Genomic DNA, 24,203 nt, shown 5'->3' on the forward strand with positions numbered 1-24,203 from the left:
ACAAGGGATTGTGTTTCTTTTTTTCTTTTCTTTTCTTTTCTTTTTTTTTTTTTTTTTTGAGACGGACGGAGTCTCGCATTGTCGCCCAGGCCGGAGTGCAGTGGCGCGATCTCGGCTCATTGCAAGCTCCGCCTCCCGGGTTCATGCCATTCTCCTGCCTCAGCCACCTGTAGCTAGGACTACAGGCGCCTGCCACAGCACCTGGCTAATTTTTTGTATTTTTGGTTGAGACGGGGTTTCAACATATTTGCCAGGATGGTCTTGATCTGCTGACCTCGTGATCTGCCCGCCTTGGCCTCCCAAAGTGCTGGGATTACAGGCATGAGCCACCACACCCGGCCGGAATTGTGTTTCTTTGGGCCTCAATATCTTATTTCTAAAACAGGCCTCTTCAAAGTCAAAAGGCTGGCCAGGTGCGGTTGCTTCACACCATAATCCCAGCACTTTGGGAGGCCGAGGAGGATCACTTGAGGTCAGCAGTTTGAGACCAGCCTGGCCAACATGGTGAAGCCCTGTCTCTACTAAACATACAAATTTAGCTGGGTGTGGTGGCCCACACCTGTAATCCCAGCTACTTGGGAGGCTGAGGCAGGAGAATCACCTGAACCTGGGAGGTGGAGGTTGCAGTGAGCTGAGATCACACCACTGCACTCCAGCCTGGGTGATGGAGTGAGACTGTCTCAAAACAAAACAAAAAACAAAGTCAAAAGGCAAACAAAACACTTGCTAAAAAAATTTAGAACCCATAGAAAATAACCCACAGAATTAACTCATTTTCCTAAAATGCACTACAAATTAATGAGAAAAAGACTAACGACTGAAAAGAAAAACAGGCAATAATGGAAAATTTAGAGAAAAAGAAATACAATGATTCTTAGATACATAAAAAAATTCTTAGCGGCCGGGCATGGTGGCTCATGCCTATAATCCCAGCACTTTGGGAGGCCAAGGCAGGCAGTTCACGAGGTCAGGAGATTGAGACCATCCTGGCTAACATGGTGAAACCCCGTCTCTACTAAAAATACAAAAAAAAAAAAAAAAAAAAAAAATTAGCGGGTGTGATGGCAGACGCCTGTAGTCCCAGCTACTCGGGAGGCTGAGGCAGGAGAATGGCATGAACCCGGGAGGTGGAGCTTTCAGTGAGCCAAGATCGCACCACTGCACTCCAGCCTGGGCAACAGAGCGAGACTCCATCTCAAAAAAAAAAAAAAACAAGATTCTTAGTTTCACTCCCAAGAGAAAGGAAAATTAAAACTCCATTAAAGAAACATTTTTTTTGCTCAGAGATAAGAAAATTTGATAGCTCACTCTGTTGGTGAAAGTGAGAGAGAAAAGTCGCTCCCACACTGTCATACAGGCTTGGCGGGAGTATCACTTGGCACAGGGCTACGGAGGGCAGTCTACATGAGCTAGCAAAATTATGATGCATATAGCTTCAGACCCCGCAATTCCACTGCTAGGAATTTATCTGCTGATATACTCTTATTTGTGCAATGTTATTTTTTACAAGGAAACATATTGTGCAAAGGATACTGTACATTGCGACATGGTTTGTAATCACAAAATACTGGAAATAACCTAGATATCCATCAATAGAGGCTGGTCAAACAAATTATGATAAACCCACATAGCGGGATGCTATGCAATTATTTAAAAAATCTTAATGTACTTGTCAGGCATGGTGGCTCACACCTGTAATGCCAGTACTTTGGGAGGCCAAGGTGGGTGGATCACCTGAGGTCAGGAGTTCGAGACCAGCCTGACCAATATGGTGAAACCCCCGTCTCTACCGAAAATGCAAAAATTAGCCTGGCATGGTGGTGTGCACCTGTACTCTCAGCTACTCGGGAGGCTGAGACAGGAGAATTGCTTGAAGCCAGGAGAAAGAGGTTGCAGTGAGCCGAGATCATGCCACCGCACCCCAGCCTAGACAACAGAGCAAGACTCCGTCTCAAAAAAAAAAACAAAAAAAAAACCTTAATGTACTGATATGGAAAGTTCTTTCAGAGATATACATATATAATTTTTTTACAACATTGACATTTTTTCATACTTCAATATACCAAGTGTATTTTTCTTTAGTATATTTTTTATGTTCTTTGTTTATCTTTTAGGATTCTAACGTTTTTACTATTTTCAATGAGCTCTACATAGAACAGATATTAACTATTTGTCAGGTTTGCTGTAAGTGTGCTTTTCCCATGTGGTTTATTTGTAGTTTTATTTTAGTTATAATAACTTTTTATATGAAAATGTGTTAACCTTTTCTTTTGTAATTCATTTAATCTCTTCTTTCTTTGCCTAAAAAACTATCTCCTTTTAGAGGTTTAATAAATACTCAATTCCATTTTCTTCCGGATTTTCTTGGTTTGTTTCAAACGTATTTTATTTATTATTCCATCAGTAATTTATTTTGTGATATGTTCATCTAAATAATTTTTTCCCCAAAATAACTTATTCCTATTCTATTTAATGAATGAGCTTTTCTTTATCAACTTATGAGGCCACATGTATCCTGTCTTAAACTTGCATAGAACAGGCATATTTTGCTACATTGATTTCTCCATTCACTATTTGTTTAGTTCCAAATAGTCAGTAGCAATAACTTCAGAATCTTTTCTTTGTAAAGATTTCCAAAAATAAAGACTCCTAGTTTCCTAAGCGGCCAGCTCCAATGTTTTATCACAGGTCTCCAAGGAGCAATAAATTGTGTAGTACCATAAACTTTCAGCAGAGGAAGAGCTGACTGGATTAGGCACCATGAGCATCTCAATCCTACCAGCACAAAAAGAAGGAAGCGGGGCAAGCCTTCTTGGAGGCTACAAATTCCATCTACGGTAGAATCCAAGGAAATGATCCTATCATTGCACTAGAATCTCCTATCAAATTGTTGGGAAAACGCAGGTATCTGCTTTTGTTAGAGATGTAGACTGTGATGGTGTTCATTCAAAGATCTGACCTGTGAAAAGGTCAGAGGAGAAAGAAACCAGAGACGGAATGGAAACACAGCACACAGCTTTCTGAAGAATGTGTGGGTTGCATCTCTAGAGTGGTCACCCTGCTGGAGAACGGGGATCCTGATGTGTCCCACAGCACCCCCAAATAAGCCACCAAATGTTCAGGGAGCTTTCGTGATGGGGTGGGATTTCAGTAGTTATTTATTTGCTAGAATGGGAAGACTTAGCTGTGGTGGAGAGTATTAGCAATGACACAGCACAATCTGAGAACAGTGGGAGGGAGAGTAAATTAGATCCAAAGAGTCTTCAAGGTTTAGAGTAAGTGCAGTGAAACAGATGGAAGGGATGATACAGCAATGAAGACATCTAATTGTCTACTGAAGGCCTTTGAAAGTGAGGATGTGAATCTTGGACTTAGGGATCAGAAAACTTTTTTTTTTTTTCCTTTGAGATGGAGTCTCACTCTGTTGCTGGAGTGCAGTGGTGCAATCTCGGCTAACTGCAACCTCCACATCCCAGTTTCAAGTGATTCTCCTGCCTCAGTCTCCCAAGTAGCTGGATTACAGGTGAGTGCCATCACGCCTGGCTAATTTTTGTATTTTTAGTAGAGACGGGATTTTGCCATGTTGGCCAGGCTGGTCTCGAACTCCTGACCTCAGGTGATCCGCCCACTGTGGCCTCTCAAAGTGCTGGGATTATAGGCGTGAGCCACCAGGCCTGGCCAGCACACCTTTTCTTAAAAGCCAGATTGTACTTAAAGCTTTGTGGGCCATATCCTCTCTGCTGCAACTACTAAACTGTGCCCTTGTAGTATAAAAGCAGCTATAGATAATATGTGAATGAATGAGCCTGGCTGTGTTCCCATAGAACTTTATTCATAATGTCAGGGTACCAGCAGTTGTTTGTTACACCCAGAATTACAGTATAAAAGGAAAGTCACTCTAGGGTCCCAAGAATGATGTGTCAGACTGTGGTCCACAGAAGATTCTAGCTTTTGATCAGAGGAACTTACACCAACATGTATGGCACCCAATCCCATTGTGTCTCTCTGGAGTAACCTCAGGGGCTTAGCTCTGCTGAGAGGCTCGCAGACACCCCTGATTGTATAGATCTCCGACTCACGATGGGCACAGCAAAAGATCTGTAGTGTCCAAAAGGGAAAAGAGACAAGAACCCTCATGGTCTGAGGTCTGACATCCCTGCTGAAGCCTCTTCAGTTATTTCAGGAGAGTGGCCAGGGGACATCCTAGTCGGGTTGGGGCGCACAGTGGCAAGGAAGCTGTGTGCCCCATCAGAGAGGCCGGAGCTGGACTCGAGCCCAGGTTCATTAACCCTTCTTGTCTGTGAATGGTGGCTGATGGCTCAATTCCTTCCAGTCCTCTACTGCCCCTGTCTTTACTGCCTCAGGAGACTCTGCCTGTGGGAGACTACAGGGGTCCTTGATATAAACTATCCCCATCCCCCTCACCCATGTCAACATCATTCTTACTCTTAGGAGACCTCCTGTGCTGTCTGTCATTCACACAAACATACATATCTGCTCATACATGCCTGTAGGTATACACATTCTTATATGAAAGAAGAGACACTTCCCTAAATATATATACAGAGAAAGGCATACAAGAGCCGGGTGCAGTGGCTCACACCTGTAATCTCAGCACTTTGGGAGGCTGAGGCAGGCGGATCACTTGAGGTTAGGAGTTCGAGACCAGCCTGACCAACGTAGCGAAACCCCATCTCTACTAAAAATACAAAAATTAGCCGGGTGTGGTGGCAGGCACCTGGGTTACTCAGGAGGCTGAGACAGGAGAATCGCTTGAACCCAGGAGGCAGAGGTTGCAGTGAGCTGAGATCATGCCACTGCACTCTAGCCTGGGCAACAGAGTAAGACTTTATCTCATAAAACAAAATAAAAATATAAAGGCAGACAAGGGCATTCTAACAATGGGGACTAATAACATTCTATTAAGATAATGGAATACTGTGCAGGCAATAAAAACTGTTTTTAAAAATAAATTAGGCTAGGTGTGGTGGCTCATGGCCTGGCCTGGTGGCTCATGCCTGTAATTCCAGCACTTTGGGAGGCCACGGTGGGCAGATCAAAGGTCAAGAGATCAAGACCATATGGCCAACATGGTGAAACCCTATCTCTACTAAAAATACAAAAATTAGCTGGGCACGGTGGCGCGTGCCTTAGTCTCAGCTACTCAAGAGGCTGAGGCAGGAGAATCGCTTGAACCCAGGAGGTGGAGGTTGCAGTGAGCCGCGATCATGCCACTGCACTCCAGACTGGCAACAGAGAGAGACTGTCTCAAAATAATAAAAATAAAAATAAAAAAGAAATTGATGACATGGGAAAATACTAATGATCAATATAAAAAAGCATCAAAACTACATATACAATATAATCACAAATTTTTTTTTTTTTGAGACGGAGTCTCGCTCTGTCACCCAGGCTGCAGTGCAATGGTGCGATCTTGGCTCACTGCAACCTCCGCCTCCCAGATTCAAGCGATTCTCCTGTCTCAGCCTCCTAAGGAGCTGGGATTACAGGTGCATACCATTGCGCCCGACTAATTTTTGTATTTTCAACATGTTTGCCAGGCTGGTTACAAACTTCTGACCTCAGTTGATCCGCCCGCCTCGGCCTCCCAAGATCACAGATCTTTTTAAAAAATGTATACTTACATGCACACAAACACATGGATGCACACCACACACAGTGTGTGTGAGAGAATCAGAGAGGAAATAAACCGAAGTGTCAGCAGTGGGTGTCGGGGTTACATGTGTGTTTTAAAAAGATCTTTAAAATACACACACATAAATACACATACACAAGATGCCAATCTGGGCCAGGCGAGGTGGCTCACGCCTGTAATCCAAGCATTTGGGAGGCAAAGGTGGGTGGATCACCTGAGGTCAGGAGTTCAAGACCAGCCTGGCCAAAATGATGAAACCTCGTCTCTACTAAAAATACAAAAAAAATTAGCTGGGCGTGGTGGTGGACGCCCGTAGTGCCAGCTACTTGGGAAACTGAGACAGAGGTTGCAGTGAGCTGAGCTCACGCCACTGCCCTCCAGCCTGGGCAACAAGAGGGAAACTCCATCTCAAAAAAAATTGTAAATCTATTACAGAAATACTAGGAAATAGAGGCATAAAGAAAAGTAGAATTCCCCAATTGTGGACGAGTTTTATTTTCTTCATTAAACTTTTCAGTAATTGAAACACTTATTCCGTATCATGTAACCAGAAAAAGTTTTATAATTACAATGTTTTCAGAAAAAAAAAAAGAAAGAAAGGCATGTATGTATGTATTTACTTATTTTTGGAGACAGGCTGTCACTCTGGAGAGCTGTGGCACAAAAATAGCTCACTGCAGCGTTGGACTCCTGGGTTCAAGTGAATCTCCCATGTCAGCCTCCTGAGTAGTTACGACTACAGGCACACACCACCATGCCTGTCTAATTTTTAAATTTTTTGTAGAGATGGGGTCTTACTATGTTGACCAGGCTGGTCTTGAATGCCTGGCCTCAAGCAATCCCCCAACCTTGGCTTCCCAAAGTGCTAGGATTATAGGCATGGACCACTGCACCCAGCCTGTTATTTCACTATTATTACTTTTTATTTAATTTTGAGATGGAGTCTCATTCTGTCACCCAGGCTGGAGTGCAGTGGCGTGATCTCAGCTCACTGAAACCTCCGCCTCCCAGGTTCAAGCGATTCTCCTGCCTCGGCCTCCCAAGTAGCTGGGAATACAGGAGCGTGTTGCTACACCTGGCTAATTTTTGCATTTTTGGTAGAGATGGGGTTTCACCATGTTGGCCAGGCTGATCTCAAACTCCTGACCTCAGGTGAGCTGCCCGCCTTGGCCTCCCAAAGGCTGGGATTACAGGCGTGAGCCACTGTGCCCGGCCACCCAGCTTGTTATTTTTAAAAAGAACATATATTGAAAAGTATAGGCCAGGTGCGGTGGCTCATGCCTGTAATTCCAGCACTTTGGGAGGCTGAGGCAGGCGCATCACTTGAAGTCAGGTGTTCGAAAGCAGCCTGGCCAACGTGGTGAAACCCTGTCTTTACTAAAAATACAAAAAATTAGCTGGCATGGTGACCTGTGCCTGTAATCCCAGCTACTCAGAGGGTGGGGCACGAGAATCACTTGAACTTGGGAGGTGGAGGTTGCAGTGAGCCGAGATCGAGCCACTGCACTCCAGCCTGGGCGACAGAGCAAGATTTTGTCTGAAAAGAAAAGAAATGGTGGGTGATGCGTAGCAAGAAAACAGTCCCTTTCAGGAGCTTGCAGTTTGTGTTTAGTAGCAGCAGCATCTGCCCCCAGCTGCACGCTTGGTCCTTTCTGAGGAGCGCCTATCCAACAGGCCCTTTCCTCTCAAATGGAAATTCTAGTGACTCAAATAACTAGCCATGGCCTAATAAAATGAACATCCCAAAGGCGGCTGAGGATCTCTCCGCGGCTCGTAGGGGAGGTCTCATGGAGGGACTGCTCCTGCAAGCTCTGAGGTCCCAGATGCCGCCCAGATGCGGCAGATGCTCCATGAATATTTGATGAGCTAATGGAGGAAGTGGTGAAGTCTCCAGCTGTCCCCTAGAGCAGGGCACACAGCCGACACCCAGATGTGGATGAGCAGAATAATGAGCATGGACACGGTGTCCTGCTGAGGGCTTGCAAGGATCTGTGGCAATCAGACACATGCTCTGGACAACTGGATTCTCTTTCTCCAGGACAGCTACAGCTACAGATACAGACACAGCTGGACGTTAAGTTCTTGTTGACATTCTCACTTACTGGGCTCAGCTGCTTTGGTGGTAGAGGCTTTAGGTTTTCTCTAGCCCAGCAGGGACAGGAAGAAAAGGGTTGGTAAGCCTTTATTTCCTGGTATCAGGCAGGAGTGCTCTGCTCTGAATGCAAAGCTACCTTGGGGTAGATGTTTTTTTTTTTTGAGACGGAGTTTCACTCTTTTACCCAGGCTGGAGTGAAGTGGCGTGATCTTGGCTCACGGCAACCTCTGCCCCCTAGGTTCAAGCGATTCTTCTGCCTCTGCTCCCGAGCAACTGGGATTATAGGCACCCGCCACCACACTTCACTAATTTTTGTGTTTTTAGTAGAGATAGGGTTTCACCATATTGGCCAGGCTGGTCTCAAACTTCTGACCTCAGGTGATCCACCAGCCTCGGCCTCCCAAAGTGCTAGGATTACAGGCGTGAGCCACTGTGCTTGGCCTGGGCAGATGTTTTTCATTGTTCCTGAGGGGTGAGGCAGTTCACTCCCCGCATGAAGTGGGGAGCCAGGTAGGACCCAAAGGGGACAGACCAGGTGTGACAGCTTGCTTTCTTATTCTAAGTCAGGCTTCTCTGCCATGGGAAATGAAGGATTTCCTAAATGTTGAAGACATCCCTATTGCAATGAAAACACTAACAACACATTTCCAAGGCAAGCAGAAAATATTTGCTAATTGTCAGTTGCCATGGATTATTCTTGATGACACCCTTTTCCATATGGGAAGAGAAATGGCAGTTAACTGGTACAGGCAAGTATTGTAGCAATTTATCTGGGTCTGTAAGATCCATTCTTCGGGATAGGTTGTTCCCTCACCTCTTCCAGAAGCCTGGTGGCAGGCAGCATCCTTTTATGGCCATCAAGCACAGAAGACAGGCTTCAGGTGGAGACAGCCCCACCTGCCAGCGATGCTGACCCTGTGGGGCAGGGACAGGAAGACCACTGCTTTTCCTAGGCTGGAAATGGAGCCTTGCAATGAGATTTAAGTTGACCTTTGCAGCCGGTACTTGGCCTTCCTTAATTTCTTCTACTAAATATTGTAGAACTGTTAGGCCTTACGGGAAAACCAAAGAAATAGAATATATACATTTTTATTTATTTATTTATTTATTTATTTATTTTAACTTAGGTTAAAATATATACCTTTTGACCTTGAGGAATTTATAATCTAGTTGGGGAGATGTTTTTAGGATATATTAAGGCTGGGCACGGTGGTTCACACCTGTAATCCCAGTACTTTGGGAGGCTGATGTGGGCGGATCACGAGGTCAGGAGATTGAGACCATCCTGGCTAACACGATGAAACCCCATCTCTACTAAAAAAAAAATACAAAAAGTTAGCTGGGCGTGGCAGGCACCTGTAGTCCCAGTTACTCGGGAGGCTGAGGCAGGAGAATGGCATGAACCCGGGAGGCGGAACTTGCAGTGAGCCGAGATCATGCCACTACACTCCAGCCTGGGCGACAGTGTGAGACTCCATCTCAAACAAACAAACAACAACAAAACAGCAACAACAAAACATGAAATGATTTAACTGAGTGTTACAGACAATCAGAGAGGAAGAAGTCCCAGGGATTGGGATGGCTGGCGAAGCTTCTTAAAGGACGCATGATTGAACTAGGCCTCAGAGGATGGGGAGAGGTCCCAGTGAGAGCCAAAGGCAGAGGTAAAAATGACCTAGCACAGGAGTTGGCAAATTTTGGCCTGTGGGCCACATCTGGCCCACCACCTGTTTTTGTACAAGCCATGACTTAAGAATTAACTTTTACATTTTTAAATGGTTGGAAAAATAAATAATATTTCATGACAAGTAACAATTATACAAAATTCAAATTTCAGCATCCAGGTCAGGTGCGGTGGCTCACGCCTGTAATCCTAGCCCGTTGGGAGGCTATGGCAGGCGGATAATTTGAGGTCAGGAGTTTGAGACCAGCCTGGCCAACATGGAAACCCCGTCTCTACTAAAAGTACAAAAATTAGCCAGGCATGGTGGCGCATGCCTGTAGTCCCAGCTACTTGGAAGGCTGAGGCAGGAGAATCCCTTGAACCCGGGAGGTGGAGGTTGCATTGAGCTGAGACTGCGCCACTGCACTCCAGTCTGGGTGACAGAGCAAGATTCTGTCTCAAAAAACAAAAACAAAAAACAACAACAACAAAGGTTGATTGAGATACAGCCACATTCATTTATTTACACATTGTCTATGACTGCCTCACACTACAGTGGCCACTCTCAGTAGTTACAACAGAGACCACATGGCCCACACAGCCCAAAATATTTACTCTCTGGCCCTTTAGAGAGAGTGCGCATGTCCCAGGCCTACATCAGAGGGGTAGTTGGTAGGCTCTGGCTGGAAGGGGCGTTTGTATGTAGGAACTATGGGAGATTAGGGGTAATGGGTGCCAAGATATCTGTTACAAATGCTAGCCCTGCAGGCAGTAGGTTGAAATTACCATCTACATGAATATGGTTACATTATCTATATGCATACGGTATGTCACTCCAAAAGGTTCAAAAGGATATTCTGTAAAAAGGAGGTCAGCCTTCCCCCCCTGCCGGGTATTCAGACAGGACAACCCCTCTGAGGTCCTCAGTTCCTCATGCTTGGGCATCCACACAGAGATTTTTTTTTTCACCTCCAATATTGGGGATGGATATATTCTTATACATACATGTGTGAGTTTACATATATGTATATTCTTTCATATTTTTATATATGCATATTCTTTCACTAAAAAACCCACATACAGACATGTGTGAGTTTACATATATGTATATTTTTTTCATTAAGAAACCCACAGGCTGGACGTGGTAGCTCACGCCTGTAATCCCAGCACTTTGGGAGGCCAAGGCTGGTCAATCACTTGAGCCCAGGAGTTCAAGATCAACATGGCCAACATGGTGAAACCCCGTTTCTACAAAAAATACAAAAATCAGCTGGGCTGGTGGCATGTGCCTATAAACCCGGGTACTTAGAAGGCTGAGTTGGGAGGATTATTGAGTCTGGGAGTTCACTTGCAGTGAGCCGTGATTGTACCACCGCACTCCAGCCTGGGTGACAGAGCAACAACACCCTGACTCAATTAAATCAACAACAACAACAACCCACAAATACTTTAAAACTACTGTTCTACATCATGCCTTTCCATCTTGTATCTTAGAGTGTGCTCTATGTTAAGACATTCTTAACAGTTGTATGAGACAGATGTACATCTTTTGTTTACCCTGTTTGAGGAGGTTTCTGAGCCAGAAGCTCAATGGTATTTTAGGAAGCTTTTTTGAGCAGGGGGGCTCCAAGAGAACTAGAGGCAGATAAACCAGTCAGCCAGCGATGTACAAATCCAGGAGCCTGGCAGGGCAAGTGGGGGTGGCCTGGAATTCCAGCGCCGGCCGGAACGCCAGAGTGCTCAAGGTCACTGTGCTGCGGCCCCTCTTGCCACCACTCCCTGGGGACTCATACCTTGGTGAGCGTGTCAGGGATGGAAGAGGTGGGAGAAGCAGGAAAATTCAAGACACACTTCTTTCCCAGGCAGCGACCGTGTAACTCGATGTCCTCATAAGGGTTCTCCTTCATTGGCGGATCTGTGTTTAAAGGCAATGTGTCAGGAATCTGGGAACACTGAGGACATTTCCCTTTTCAAAACACTGAGGTCAGCATCTTGGCCTCTCCTGTCTCGGTCCCTGCTGTTTGCCATCCATGCGCCCCTCCTCTTGGTAGCAGCCCCTGATTTCACCAGGTTACCTCTCCATCTCTTCATCTGTGGCCATGGGAGATTAACTCCATTCTCAGTTTCAATGCTTTAGCTAATCTAGGTATCCCAAATCCCTGCCTCAGTGATCAGTTCAGGGAAGGGCTCATATTCTAAGCCTAAGGGGATATCACTGCATGGCCTTCCTGGGCTCCAAAGGTGAACAAGGGACCTCGGCTGGTCTAATGAGGGTGAACCTCAGGATTTCTGGTGGGAATGGCAGGATATAAGCTCTTCTCTCCACCAGGAAGATATGAATTCCGGGAAGCTGGTGGCAGCCACTGTGGGGATCCTGGGAAGCCTGCTGAGAATAAAGCTAACCTGAGAGGTAAGAAATAGAGGAAGGAGGCTGGGTGTGGTGGCTTACACCTGTAATCCCAGAACTTGGGGAGGCTGAAGCGGGTCGATCACTTAAGCCTAGGAGTTTGAGACTAGCCTGGGCAACATGGGAAAACCTCGTCTCTACTAAACACACACACACACACACACACACACAAACAAATTAGCCAAGCGTGGTGGTGGGTGCCTGTAATCCCAGCTACTTGGGAGGCTGAGGCAGGAGAATCGCATGAACCCAGGAGGCGGAGGCTGCAGTGAGTCGAGATTGTGCCATTGCACTCCTGGGCAACAGAGTGAGACTCCTGTCTCAAAAAAAGAAAGAAAGAAAATAAATGGAGGAAGGAAAAGCTAGTTGAGTTGAGTTTTCTGTTCCTTATAACTGAAGCATCCTCTTAGGCAGCCACTGCTAAGAGAAGTCCAGATCTCTCTCCCGCTTCAGATCTGGGAATCCTGCTGCTTTGGCAGGAGCCCATCTCCAGCAGCCTGGACACATGCAATTCCAATTGCTTAGCTCAGTATCTGCCCTTCCTCAAATGTTCTATTTCCTCCTTTTGCAAGTTTTTTCTAGTATTGATGATTACATGCCCGCATGTCTGCGTATATCCACCCTACCTGCCCCTCACTGGCACACACATACGGGTTTCTCCCTTTTACCAGCTTGTTTCTTCCCCCAGCCCTCACCCCCCATAAGCAGTTGGATTCGCCTTTGACTAAAACCATCAACCTCCCTGAAGATGACTGAACTCACCAAACTCTGAATCTGAGACCCGCTCTGAAATCTCAGAGGAAGCTTTGGAGCCCAAGTTACTTTTTAAATCACAGACATGCATTTAGTCTGTGTTCTGATGCCGTTAGTGCCACACTCTGACAGTTTCTGAAGGAGGCTCTGGTGTGTAGTGTTTTCTTTCATTCAGTAATCCCTGCAGTTGGCTGAGCATCTATCACAAGTGAGGGAGTTGACATACCATTCTCTCCAGTCCTTAACCTTGCAAGGGAGCTAGCTTCATTCTCATTAGGCAGATGGGAGAACTGACATTCGGAGACGTGAAGTCACCCGCTCAAAGTCCTGCGGCCAATAGGCAGCAGAGCCAAGATGTGGTTCTGGATCTTCAGACTCTAGGCCCCACGCTTCTTGCTACGCCATGCTGCTACACTGCCTCCTTGGCCACGTATCACCAGCCAGTCTTCCCCCTCCAGCCCCACAGTCTCTCGCATATCCTGCGAGGCTCGCTCTCCCACCCACCTGCCTGCTCTCTCATCCGAGTGCACAGGTGTCTTCGAGTGTCTGCATGTGTGTTTCCAGCAGCCAGCCCCATTCTCCCTCCCCTTTCTCCCAGACAGATTCAGACCCACACACAGACGCTGTGGCCTCTTACCTAGAATGTCTTCATAGACGTTCTCCTCCGATAAAGTACGTGTCAGCCCCAGCTTAGTCTGCGCGTACCAGTCCACCCTGCTGCTCTCAGAGGAAGACTGCAGTAAATCTTCAAACTCATAGGACTTTCTGGAAGGTGCAAGATGGGAGGAAAAAACAAAGAATTTGAATCAAATTAGATTCAGAGAATATATTAATATATCCCCTCACCCAAATTTTCCTTTTCTAGGAAAAATTATTACCGAAATCAACTTCTTTTATTTTATTTCATTCTTAGAAAAACTATTACCAAAATCAACTTCTTTTATTTCATTTTTTGAGACAGAGGCTTGCTCTGTCGCCTGGGCTGGAGTACAGCGGCACCATCTTGGCTCACTGCAACCTCTGCTTCCTGGGTTCAAGCAATTCTTCTGCCTCAGCCTCCCGAGTAGCTGGCACTACAGGCGTGCACTGCCATGCCTGGCTAGTTTTTGTATTCTTAGTAGAGACGAAGTTTCACCATGTTGGCCAGGCTGGTTTCAGGTGATCTGCTGACCTCAGGTGATCTGCCTGCCTTGGCCTCCGCAAGTGTTGGGATTACAGGCGTGAGCCACTGTGCCCGGCCTGAAATCAACTTCTTTTATTGTAAAAGGTGTGAAAATCCATGAATAAAAGGTGTGGCTTTTATGTGCAAGAATGTTCATGTTATTATGCTAAGTGAAAATAATAAAGTATATGTAAAAAAATACAATCCCAACTTTGTAAACAAACATATACATAGAAGATAAAAAAGGGGGCCAGGCGCAGTGGCTCACTCATATGGACAGGAACTGTCCATACTATTTTACAAATCAGGACACTAAGTTTCAGCCCATTTATGTAGTTCATCCAAGACTAAAAGGCTTGTGAATAAAGATATGGAACAGTCCTTATTATAGTATAGATAGTCCCTGACTATCTTATTACAGTATAATCAGGGACTGTCTATGCTATAGGTACACAGAACCACACCCTGCTAATTTTTGTACATTTTTGTAGAATGGGGTTTTGCCATGTTGCCTGGGTTGGTTTCAAACTCCTGACCTCAAGTGATCCTCCTGCCTGGGCCTCCAAAAATGCTGGGATTACAGGTTGGTGCCACTGTGCCCAACCCAAAATTATTACTCTTTTTTTTTTTTTGAGACGGAGTCTGGCTCTGTCGCCCAGGCTGGAGTGCAGTGGCCGGATCTCAGCTCACTGCAAGCTCCGCCTCCCGGGTTTACGCCATTCTCCTACCTCAGCCTCCCGAGTAGCTGGGACTACAGGCGCCGCCACCACGCCCGGCTAGTTTTTTGTATTTTTTAGTAGAGACGGGGTTTCACCGTATTAGCCAGGATGGTCTCGATCTCCTGACCTCGTGATCCGCCCGTCTCGGCCTCCCAAAGTGCTGGGATTACAGGCTTGAGCCACTGCGCCTGGCCCCAAAATTATTACTCTTATCCCCCCTCCTTTTTTTTTTTTTTTTGAGATGGATTCTCACGCTGTTGCCCAGGCTGGAGTGCAGTGGCGTGATCTGGGCTCACTGCAACCTCTGCCTCCTGGGTTCAACTGATTCTCCTGCCTCAGCCTCCTGAGGAGCTAGGATTACAGGCATGCACCACCATGTCTGGCTAATTTTTGTATTTTTAGCAGAGACAAGGTTTCACCATGTTGGCCAGGTTGGTCTCGAACTCCTGACCCCAGGTGATCAGCCTGCCTCAGCCTCTCAAAGTGCTAAGATTACAGGGGTGAGCCACTGCATGCGGCCTCTTACACACATTTTATCTATCAGAAGACAGAGGCATAGAGAGATTAGATAAATTGCTCCAGGTACATTCGGAAAAAGTGGTGGAATCAAGGTCTGACTCCAGGAAGTCTGGTTGGAGACTGATGCTCTTAATGACACAAGGCATTATGTATGGAGAGCATTTATTTAAGTGAGGCACATCAGGAGGAAGCTGCATTCACAGGCTCCAAACTAAAACAGGCTGAATTTCAACAGTTTGTTGTTGGGAACCTGAACTAATTTTCCATGCAAAACTGCATTACACAGTGATAATTACATTACTGCGTTACACAGTACTGTGTGATACCCAGGCAGACCCTCTATTTCCCTCACATAGTAAGTAATCTATGCTATGAGGAGATGCTATGAACCCTCACAGGGAAAAGGCGGACAGGAAAGGGCCATTTCACTGGGAGCCAGGCAGTTTCTCCCACTCTCAGGGCCAGGGTAGTAACCACCACCTACAGGTAAAGCCTTGACTGCCCAGAATTAGAGCATGACCCTGGCTGAGTTTGGCCTTTTCTTTGAGAGAGAGAAAGGGTCTGTAGCTGTGCCTTGCTTTGCCATGGAGAGAGCTCTGTTTATTTTTAGAAACAGGGTCTCCCTCTGTTGCTCAGGCTGGAGTGCAGTGGTGCCACCATAGCTCACTGCAGCCTCAAACTACTGGGCTCAGGCAATCCTTGTCCCTCAGCTTCCTGAGTAGGTGAGACTGCAGTTGCATGCCACCATGGCCAGCTAAGTTTTAATTTTTTGTGGAAATGGGGGTATTGCTTTGCTCCCCAGGCTGGTCTCAAACTTATGGGCTCAAGCGATCCTCCTGTCTCAGCCTCCTTGTTGTCTGAGATTACAGTTCTGTTTTTATTTTTTAAAATCTCATTGGAAACAACATTTGTATAGGTCAAATTTCAAAATGATAAAGTACCTATGAAATAATATCTGAATCTTTAAAATGTTTTCATAATAAGTGCCCTAACAACAAAAGATATTTGTACGGGTTAAAGGCTCTCCAAATCTCAGCAGATGGTTTGCTTATTTAAAGCAAATGCAATGCAGGTCGGGTGTGGTGGCTCATGCCTATAATTCCAGCACTTTGGGAGGCCAAGGCAGGCTGATCACCTGAGGTCAGGAGTTCATGACCAGCTTGGCCAACATGGTGAAACCTTGTCTCTACTAAAAATACAAAAATTAGCCGGGCATGGTGTTGTGCCCCTGTAATCCCAGCTACTTGGGAGGCTGAGGCAGGAGAATCACTTGAACCCGGGAGGTAGAGGTTGCAGTGAGCTGGGATTGTGCCACTGCACTCTAGCCTGGGTGACAGAGAGAAACTCTGTCTCAAAAAATAAAGTAAATATATACATACATACATACATAAAAATAAAGCACATGTAATGCAAGCGGGAATCCGGATTATGTGTTGGGGTTTGTTGGGATGGGATTAGCCTTTATCCCAGTGGTTACTGTCAGACACCTGAGATTTCAAGACATAGTTTGAATGTTTTGTATAATCTTTCTATATTTCCAAGAACAAGATGCTAATATAAGAGTTCGGGCCAGACACAGTGGCTCATGCCTGTAATCCCAGCACTTTGGGAGGCTGAGTCAGGAGGATTGCTTGAGGCCAGGAATTCAAGGCCAGTCTGGGCAACAAAGTAAGATCCCATCTCTGCAAAAAATAACAATTACAAAAATTAGCTGGGCGTGGTGGCATGTGCCTGAAGTCCCAACTACTTGGGAGGGTGAGGTGGGAGGATCCCTTGAGCCTAGAAGGTGAAGGTTGCAGTGAGCCGAGATCATGCCACTTGCACTCCAGCCTGGGTGAGAGAGTGAGACCTTGTTTCTGGAGAGAAAAAAAAAAAAAGTCAGTCATGCTTTGCATTTGATTTCTGACACATAAAAGGTATCACTAGTCTAAACAGCATTAGAAAAGTCCATTTGAAAACAATTAAAAACTTCCTTTAAAAAAATTAAGATGGGGGTAGGTGCAGTAGCTCACACCTATAATCCTAGCACTTTGGGAGGCCAAAGCAGGTGGACTGCTTGAGTTCAGGAGTTTCAGATCAGCCGGGCAACACAGCAAGACTCTGTCTCTATAAAAAATACAAAAATTAGCTGGGTGTGGTGGGGCACACCTATAGCCTCAGTTACTTGGGAGGCTGAGGTGGGAGGATCCCTTGAGCCAGGGAGTGGGAGGATGCAGTGAGCCAAAAGCAAGCCACTGCGTTCCAGCCACTGCACTCTCACTCATTTTGAGACAGAGCGAGACCCTGTTTCAAAATAAAAGATGGTTATTCACATCGCAAAACTAATTTGCAAAACAATTCATCAAAAGGTTTCTCAAATAGCAGCTCTATTTCTTGTATTAAAGTGTTGGTTTTCAGGTGACTAATTCCTATGCAGTAAGTCTGAAAGGCAAACAAATTAACATGAGGTCCAGTCCATTAGAAGATCAAGGAGAAGCCAGAAATCTTTACCTGCCCAGTTTCTAGAACTAGTGGGAAAATAGGATTCCAATTACAACATTTGATCTATCATTGTCATGTGTCGGTAACACATGCCAAAGCATTTAGAAAATTAGCTCTTCCTAGCAGTTCTTTATTTTCTTTCTCTTTTCCTTCCTTCCTTCCTCCCTCCCTCCCTTTCTCTTTCTTCTTTCTTCTTTCTCTCTTTTCTATCTCTTTCTTTCTCCCCTTCCTTCCTTCTTCTTTCTTCCCTCCCTCCCTCTTTCTTTCTTTTTCTTTCTTTCTTTCTTCCCTCCCTCTCTCTTTCCTTTCCTTCCTTCCTCTCTCTTTCTTTCTCTCCTTCCTTCCTTCTTCTTTCTTGCTTTCTTTTTCTCCTCTCCCTTCCCTTCCTTCCTGCTCTCTTTCTTTATTTCATTCTTCCTCTCTCTCTTTATCTTTCTCCTCCCTTCCCTTCCCTCCCCACCCCTCTCCTCCCCTCCTCCTTCCTTCCCCTCCCCTTTCTTTTCTTTTCTTTTTTTTTTTTTTGTGACAGAGTTTCCCTCTTGTCACCCAAGTTATTGTTACTTAGGCGCAATCTCGGTTCACTGCAGCCTCTGCACCCTGGGTTCAAGCAATTCTTCTGCCTCAGCCTCCCAAGTAGCTGAGATTACAGGTGGCTGCCACCACGTCCGGCTAATTTTTTTTTTTTTTTTTTTTTTTTTTTTGAGACAGAGTCTCACTCTGTCGCCCAGGCTGGAGTGCAGTGGCGCAATGTTGGCTCACCGAAAGCTCCACCTCCTCAGTTCACACCATTCTCCTACCTCAGCCTCTCCAGTAGCTGGGACTACAGGCGCCCGCCACCATGCCCAGCTAATTTTTTTTTTTAATTTTATTTTTAGTAGACACAGGGTTTCACCGTGTTAGCCAGGATGGTCTCAATCTCCTGACCTTGTGATCGGCCTCCCAAAGTGCTGGGATTATAGGCATGAGCCACCGTGCCCAGCTAATTTTTTGTTTTTAGTAGAAACGGGGTTTCGCCATGTTGGGGAGGCTGGTCTCAAACTCCTGACCTCAGGTGATCCGCGCCCTGCCTTTTTTTTTTTTTTTTTTTTTTGAGAGAGTCTGGTTCTGTGGCCCAGGCCGGAAGGCAGTGGGGCGATCTCAGCTCACTGCAACCTCCGCCTCCAGGGTTCAAGTAATTCTGCCTCAGCCTCCTGTGTAGCTGGGATTACAAGCCACCATGCCTGGCTAATTTTTGTATTTTTCATAGTGATGGGGGGGTTTCACCATGTTGGCCAGGCTGGTCTTGAACTCCTGGGCTCAAGCAACCCACACACCTCAGCCCCCCAAAGCGCTGGGATTGCAGGTGTGAGCCACCATGCCCGGACCACCTGGCATTATTTCTATAGCCTACAACAATGTCAGGGACATCAGTCCTCCCCTTCTGAGGTTCAGGTGGTGATCAGGCTCCCTGAAGAGGAGAAAGGTGATCACACTCATCCTCCAACCGCTAAGCTAATTCTGTTCTGTACAATTTTTTTTTTAACTTGAAAGTTTTAGTACCCTCATTTATACATTAACTTTGAGAGAAAGGAAACTGTGAAAGGTTAATGAATGATAACCACATCCAAACAGGCTTCTCTCTAATTTAAACACGTTCAACATTCATTCCACATCCTGCCTGCATGTTTAATAAGTAAACATGCGAATCACATTGCACTGTGCTCAAAGTGGGTGATACAAAGGCAAGAGGTCCCTGCCTTTGGGGAGCCCACAGCCTGGGAAAGGAGTGTAACTTCCAGTCAGCCTCACTTTACTTCCCAGGTCCTCAAATGATCGTTTGATATTTGGTACTTCTGAGTTTCAGAGATGCTAGAATGAGCTGGTTGTTCCAAAGAACTTTGCTGAAGGGCATTATAACCTATGCAATAGCCAAATTTCAACAACCAATGCCAAACACTGTGATTCTGAGTCGTATTTTGAATGTTCTTCATGACTTCTCCATGTTTTTGTAAATGAAATCCTAACTTAGAGCTCCTTCTGTTTGGACAATGCACAAGAATCTCAAAGCTGAACTTGTAATCCCACTGCCTCTCCCTGATGAGAACCAGCCTCTTGCCCACTGTTGCCATCCAGAGGTTTAGGTCTTAAACCTGGAAATCAGACTCCCAGCATCCCTCCCACTTACTGCCTACGTCTAACTAGTTAACCCAAGTTTTACCTCCAAAGCATCTCTTGAACCCACCCACTTCTCTCAGTCCCTAAGGCAGCTACACCACAGGGTAACCACAAGACCTCACTGTTCCTCCCCATCGCCTCTCCCCACCTGCCCACTGGTGCCCACCCAGTCTCCAGGCTGCTGCTAGGATGGTCTCTTAAACATGCAAATCTTATTTTTTTTTTCCTTTTTTCTGAGACGGAGTTTCACTCTTATTGCCCAGGCTGGGGTGCAACAGCGTGATCTAGGCTCCCTGCAACCTCCGCCTGCTGGGTTCAGGCGATTCTCCTGCCTTAGCCTCCCAAGTAGCTGGGATTACAGGTGCCTGCCATCCATGCCCGGCTAATTTTTTGTATATTTACCCGAAACGAGGTTTCACCAGGTAGGCCAGGCTGGTCTTGAACTCCTGGCCTCAGGTGATCCACCCCACTCAGACTCCCAAAGTGTTGGGATTACAAGCGTGAGGCGCTGTGCCTGGCCTTAAACGTGCAAATCTGATCATCTCTCTCCCTTTCTTAAAAATGTTCCTGTTTTCCATTGCCCTTAGGTAACAGGCCCAAATCCATACCGTGTGTACAGGTCCAGAAGGCTTTCAGGCCTCACCCCAGACCCTTCCTGGCCCCTCGGGCCACACTCCTGCCTTGCAGTTCCTCTGACATGATGCAGTCTTTCTTCTCTCAGGGCTTTCACCTATTAGTTCACTCAAACTGAACGCCCACTCCCCACCCTCCTGCTGGCTTGAGCGTCACTTCCTCTTGATCCCGTCTGTTTCCCTGATAGGCTACACATCCCTACTGAATGTTCCCATGGCACCAGGATTCCTCACAGCGCTGACAGCAGTTATGATCACACCAGCTGTGTCCAACTATTACTGGTTTGCAAATCCTGTGAAGACAGAGTCTCTGTTTATCTTGCTCATTATTACATTCCTATGTCTTAACACTCAATAGGTGTGTGGTAAATATTTGTTGGTTGAATAAATGAATGAATATTTTATTTTATTATTTATTTATTTAGTTGTGTTCTGTTGCCAGGCTGGAGTGCAATGGCGCATCTCAGCTCCCTGCAACCTCTGCCTTCCGGTTCAAGTGATTCTCCTGCCTCAGCCTCTCAAGTAGCTGGGACTACAAGTGCGCACCACCACACCTAGCTAATTTTTGTATTTTTAGTAGAGACGGGGTTTCACCATGTTGGTCAGGATGGTCTCGATCTCTTGACCTTGTCATTCGCTTGCCTCAGCCTCCCAAAGTGCTGAGATTACAGGCGTGAGCTGAGATTACCAGCTGAGATTACCTCACCGGGCCTATTTCATTTTTTGAGATGGAGTCTTGCTCTGTGCCCAGGCTAGAGTGCAGTTGCACGATTTCGGCTCATTACAACCTCTGCTTCCTGGATTCATGTGATTCTCCTGCCTCAGCCTTCTGAATAGCTGGAATTGCAGGTGTGTGCCACCATGCCTGGCTAATTTTTGTATTTTTAGTAGAGACAGGGTTTCCCCACATTGGCCAGGCTGGTCTCAAACTCCTGACCTCAAGTGATCTGCCCACCTCGGCCTCCCAAAGTGCTGGGATTACAGGCGTGAGCCACCATGCCTGGCCCAGTGAATAAATATTTTAAAAGCTGGTTTTAAGTGCCACATTTACTGTTTATAGTTTATCTCTACTTCAAGATTAAAAAAAAGCAGCTGTATTCTTGAGTTAATTTTTAGCAAATTGGTTTGAATCCATTTCCCCCAGGATTATTTTCATCTATGGATTAAAAAAGCTTGGCTACAGGTCAGGTGTGGTGGCTCACGCCTGTAATCCCAGCACTTTGGGAGGCTGAGGCAGGCGGATGACAAGGTCAAGAGACCGAGACCATCCTGACCATCATGGTGAAACCCCGTTTCTACTAAAAACACAAAAATTAGCTAGGCGTGGTGGCACACGCTTGTAGTCCCAGCTACTTGAGAGGCCGAGGCAGGATAATCGCTTGAACCGGAAGGCAGAGGTTGCGGTGAGCTGAGATGCGCCATTGCACTCCAGCCTGGCGACAGAGCAGGTTTGAGTCCAGGAGTTCAAGACCAGCCTGCTGGGCAACATAGCAAAACCCTGCCTCTACGAAAGTACAAAAATTAGCTGGGTGTGGTGGCGTGTGCCTGTGGTTACAACTACTCCTGAGGCAGAGGTATGAGAATTGCTTGGCCCAGGAGGTGGAGGTTGCAGTGAGTCAATACTGAACCACTGCACTCCAGCCTGGGTGACAGAGCAAGACCCTGCTAAAAAAAAAAAAAAAAAGCTTGGCTAGCCTGGCACCTAGCAACCATTTATTTATTTATTTATTTTTAATTTAATTTTTTTTTTTTTTTGAAATGGAGTCTCATTTTGTCGCCCAGGCTGGAGTGCAGTGGCACGATTTCAGCTCACTGCAAGCTCCGCCTCCCGGGTTTGCAACATTCTCCTGCCTCAGCCTCCTGAGTAGCTGGGATTACAGGTTTGCGCCACCACGCCCAGCTAATTTTTGTATTTTTGGTAGAGACGGGGTTTCACCATGTTGGTCAGGCTGGTCTCGAACTCCTGACCTCGTGATCCACGCACCTCGGCCTTCCAAAGTGCTGGGATTACAGGTGTGAGTCACCACGCCCAGCCCCGAGCAACCATTTAAAACATCATCCAGCTGGGTTGGAAACCAAGGATGCGCTGACTTCCATCATCCTCCTCCAGCTGCCAGAGTCTTTCTGCCTGTCTATCCTGAGTGGCCACAGGCAGCTCTTCCCCATGGCTCACCATACCCCAGGAAGGGCATTCCTACCCCCAGGTGCTCAGGGCAGGCGGCTAGGCAGGGGGAGGCTTCTGTTAGCTCTCAGCTTGCATTCTGTTATCAGGTAGTTCCTCCACTGTATACTAGGACCACTCACAGGGTTTCTGCTTTTCTCTATCCTGGATCCAAACCCTAAATGTCAGAAGGAAAAACTATTTCTGTCCCCCATTGCGGCTAATATCCAACAATTTGCACCTTTCAATGAGAAGTGACATGAAAATCACTCTTGTAATGGACAACAGCAACCTTGGAAGAGCAAGCACCATCTCTCTGTTTTCCAGTGCAGCTTCTATTGAAATAAATGGCTTTACTAAACCAAGTTTCTCAGAAGCTTCCAGAGTAGCTTTTGCTCTAAACGTCAACTAAATTGAACAATGTCCTCCTTTGAAGACTTGAAACATTCAGTTTTTAGACGCGGTAATTCCGAGTTGTCTCAGGGACGTCTTGCCGCCTGAGACGGACCACCGCTTGGCTGGTAAGTTAATTTTAACTGTTAAACCGGTGAGAGCCGAGGGCTGCTGCCCAGCCAGAGAGCTGTGGGGAATCCGTATCGGTTCCACAGAAGATGGAAATTATGGAATCAATAATAGCACAGTGTGATCTGGCAGCCATATAATGACTGAGGTTTCGTGTCCTCAAGAAGTTCTGAAAGTCTTACACTAAAGCCCCAAGGAAAGGCCAAACCTATATGGTGCCAAAACAATCAGCTGAAAAGTTGAAATTTTGGTCAATGCAGTTATTTGGTTTCATAAAGATCTACAAGCTGTCACATGACCAAGTTAAACAAAAATTTAAAAATCTGAATTCCAGTTAAGACATTTTGAGTATGTAGACACATGTGAATTCAAGATGCTGCTCACACTTAAAAAGTAGGAACTTTTCTTGTTATACGTTGGCCTTAAGGCATTCTTGCCAGAGCTATTAAATGTATGCCATAAAACACATAGAACCAAGTTAATGTTGCTGTAGGAACCTTATCTTTGGAATTTCCTGACATTTGAGGGTTTCTCATTTTCCATTTTAGGATTGAAGGCCTGAGTCCTTGCATTTAATTTCCTGGGGCTTTAGAGAAATGAAGAAAGAAGAGAGAAGACAGCAAATAGAGAGGGAGAGAGGAAAGGAGGGAAAAGGGAAGGAAAGAGAAGAGGAGAAAAGAAAAAAGAAGAGAGAGAAATGGGAAGAGAAAAAGAAAAATACTCTTTCTTTTTTTTTTTTTTGAGACGGACTCTTGCTCTGTCACCCAGGCTGGAGTGCAGTGGCCGGATCTCAGCTCACTGCAAGCTCCACCTCCCAGGTTTACGCCATTCTCCTGCCTCAGCCTCCCGAGTAGCTGGGACTACAGGCGCCCGCCATGTCGCCCGGCTAGTTTTTTGTATTTTTTTGGTAGAGACGGGGTTTCACCATGTTAGCCAGGAGGGTCTCGATCTCCTGACCTCGTGATCCACCCGTCTCGGCCTCCCAAAGTGCTGGGATTACAGGCTTGAGCCACCGCGCCCGGCCTAAGAAAAATACTCTTTCTTAAACCGAGGCTCTGAAGCCACAGGTTTTACTCTTAAGGAGGTGAACTAATGGGCCTATGAAAATAAGCTGAGTACGTTCTCTAAGGCACACACAGCCTGGCCATGAAATTCTAAACCCTCATAACCTCTAAATCCTTAATCATTTCTTTCTTCAACCTTGGTTTGGCTTTCCTCCCTCAGAGGGGGTGGTGCGTCTGCCAAATTCGTGGTACAGGCCTTTTTGTTTTTAAGAGAT

At 46.1% G+C, this 24,203-nt stretch overlaps 1 protein-coding gene across 9 annotated transcripts in view; it reads right to left on the bottom strand.

Moving 5' to 3' along the window:
• DENND2A (DENN domain containing 2A) overlaps window positions 1-24,203 on the bottom strand; it is a 127,434-nt gene that overhangs the window by 61,398 nt on the left and 41,833 nt on the right. For all 9 annotated transcript variants that reach the window (XM_037991169.2, XM_037991173.2, XM_037991171.2 and 6 more), the window contains 2 exons: window positions 13,212-13,339; window positions 11,208-11,329 (listed from right to left, as the gene is read on the bottom strand). In XM_037991169.2, the coding sequence (XP_037847097.1) occupies window positions 11,208-11,329; window positions 13,212-13,339 (250 nt within the window). The remainder of the gene's footprint in view (window positions 1-11,207; window positions 11,330-13,211; window positions 13,340-24,203) is intronic.

This window comes from Chlorocebus sabaeus, chromosome 21 (genome assembly GCF_047675955.1).
Source record: "Chlorocebus sabaeus isolate Y175 chromosome 21, mChlSab1.0.hap1, whole genome shotgun sequence".
In the NCBI taxonomy this organism is placed as follows: Eukaryota; Metazoa; Chordata; class Mammalia; order Primates; family Cercopithecidae; genus Chlorocebus; species Chlorocebus sabaeus.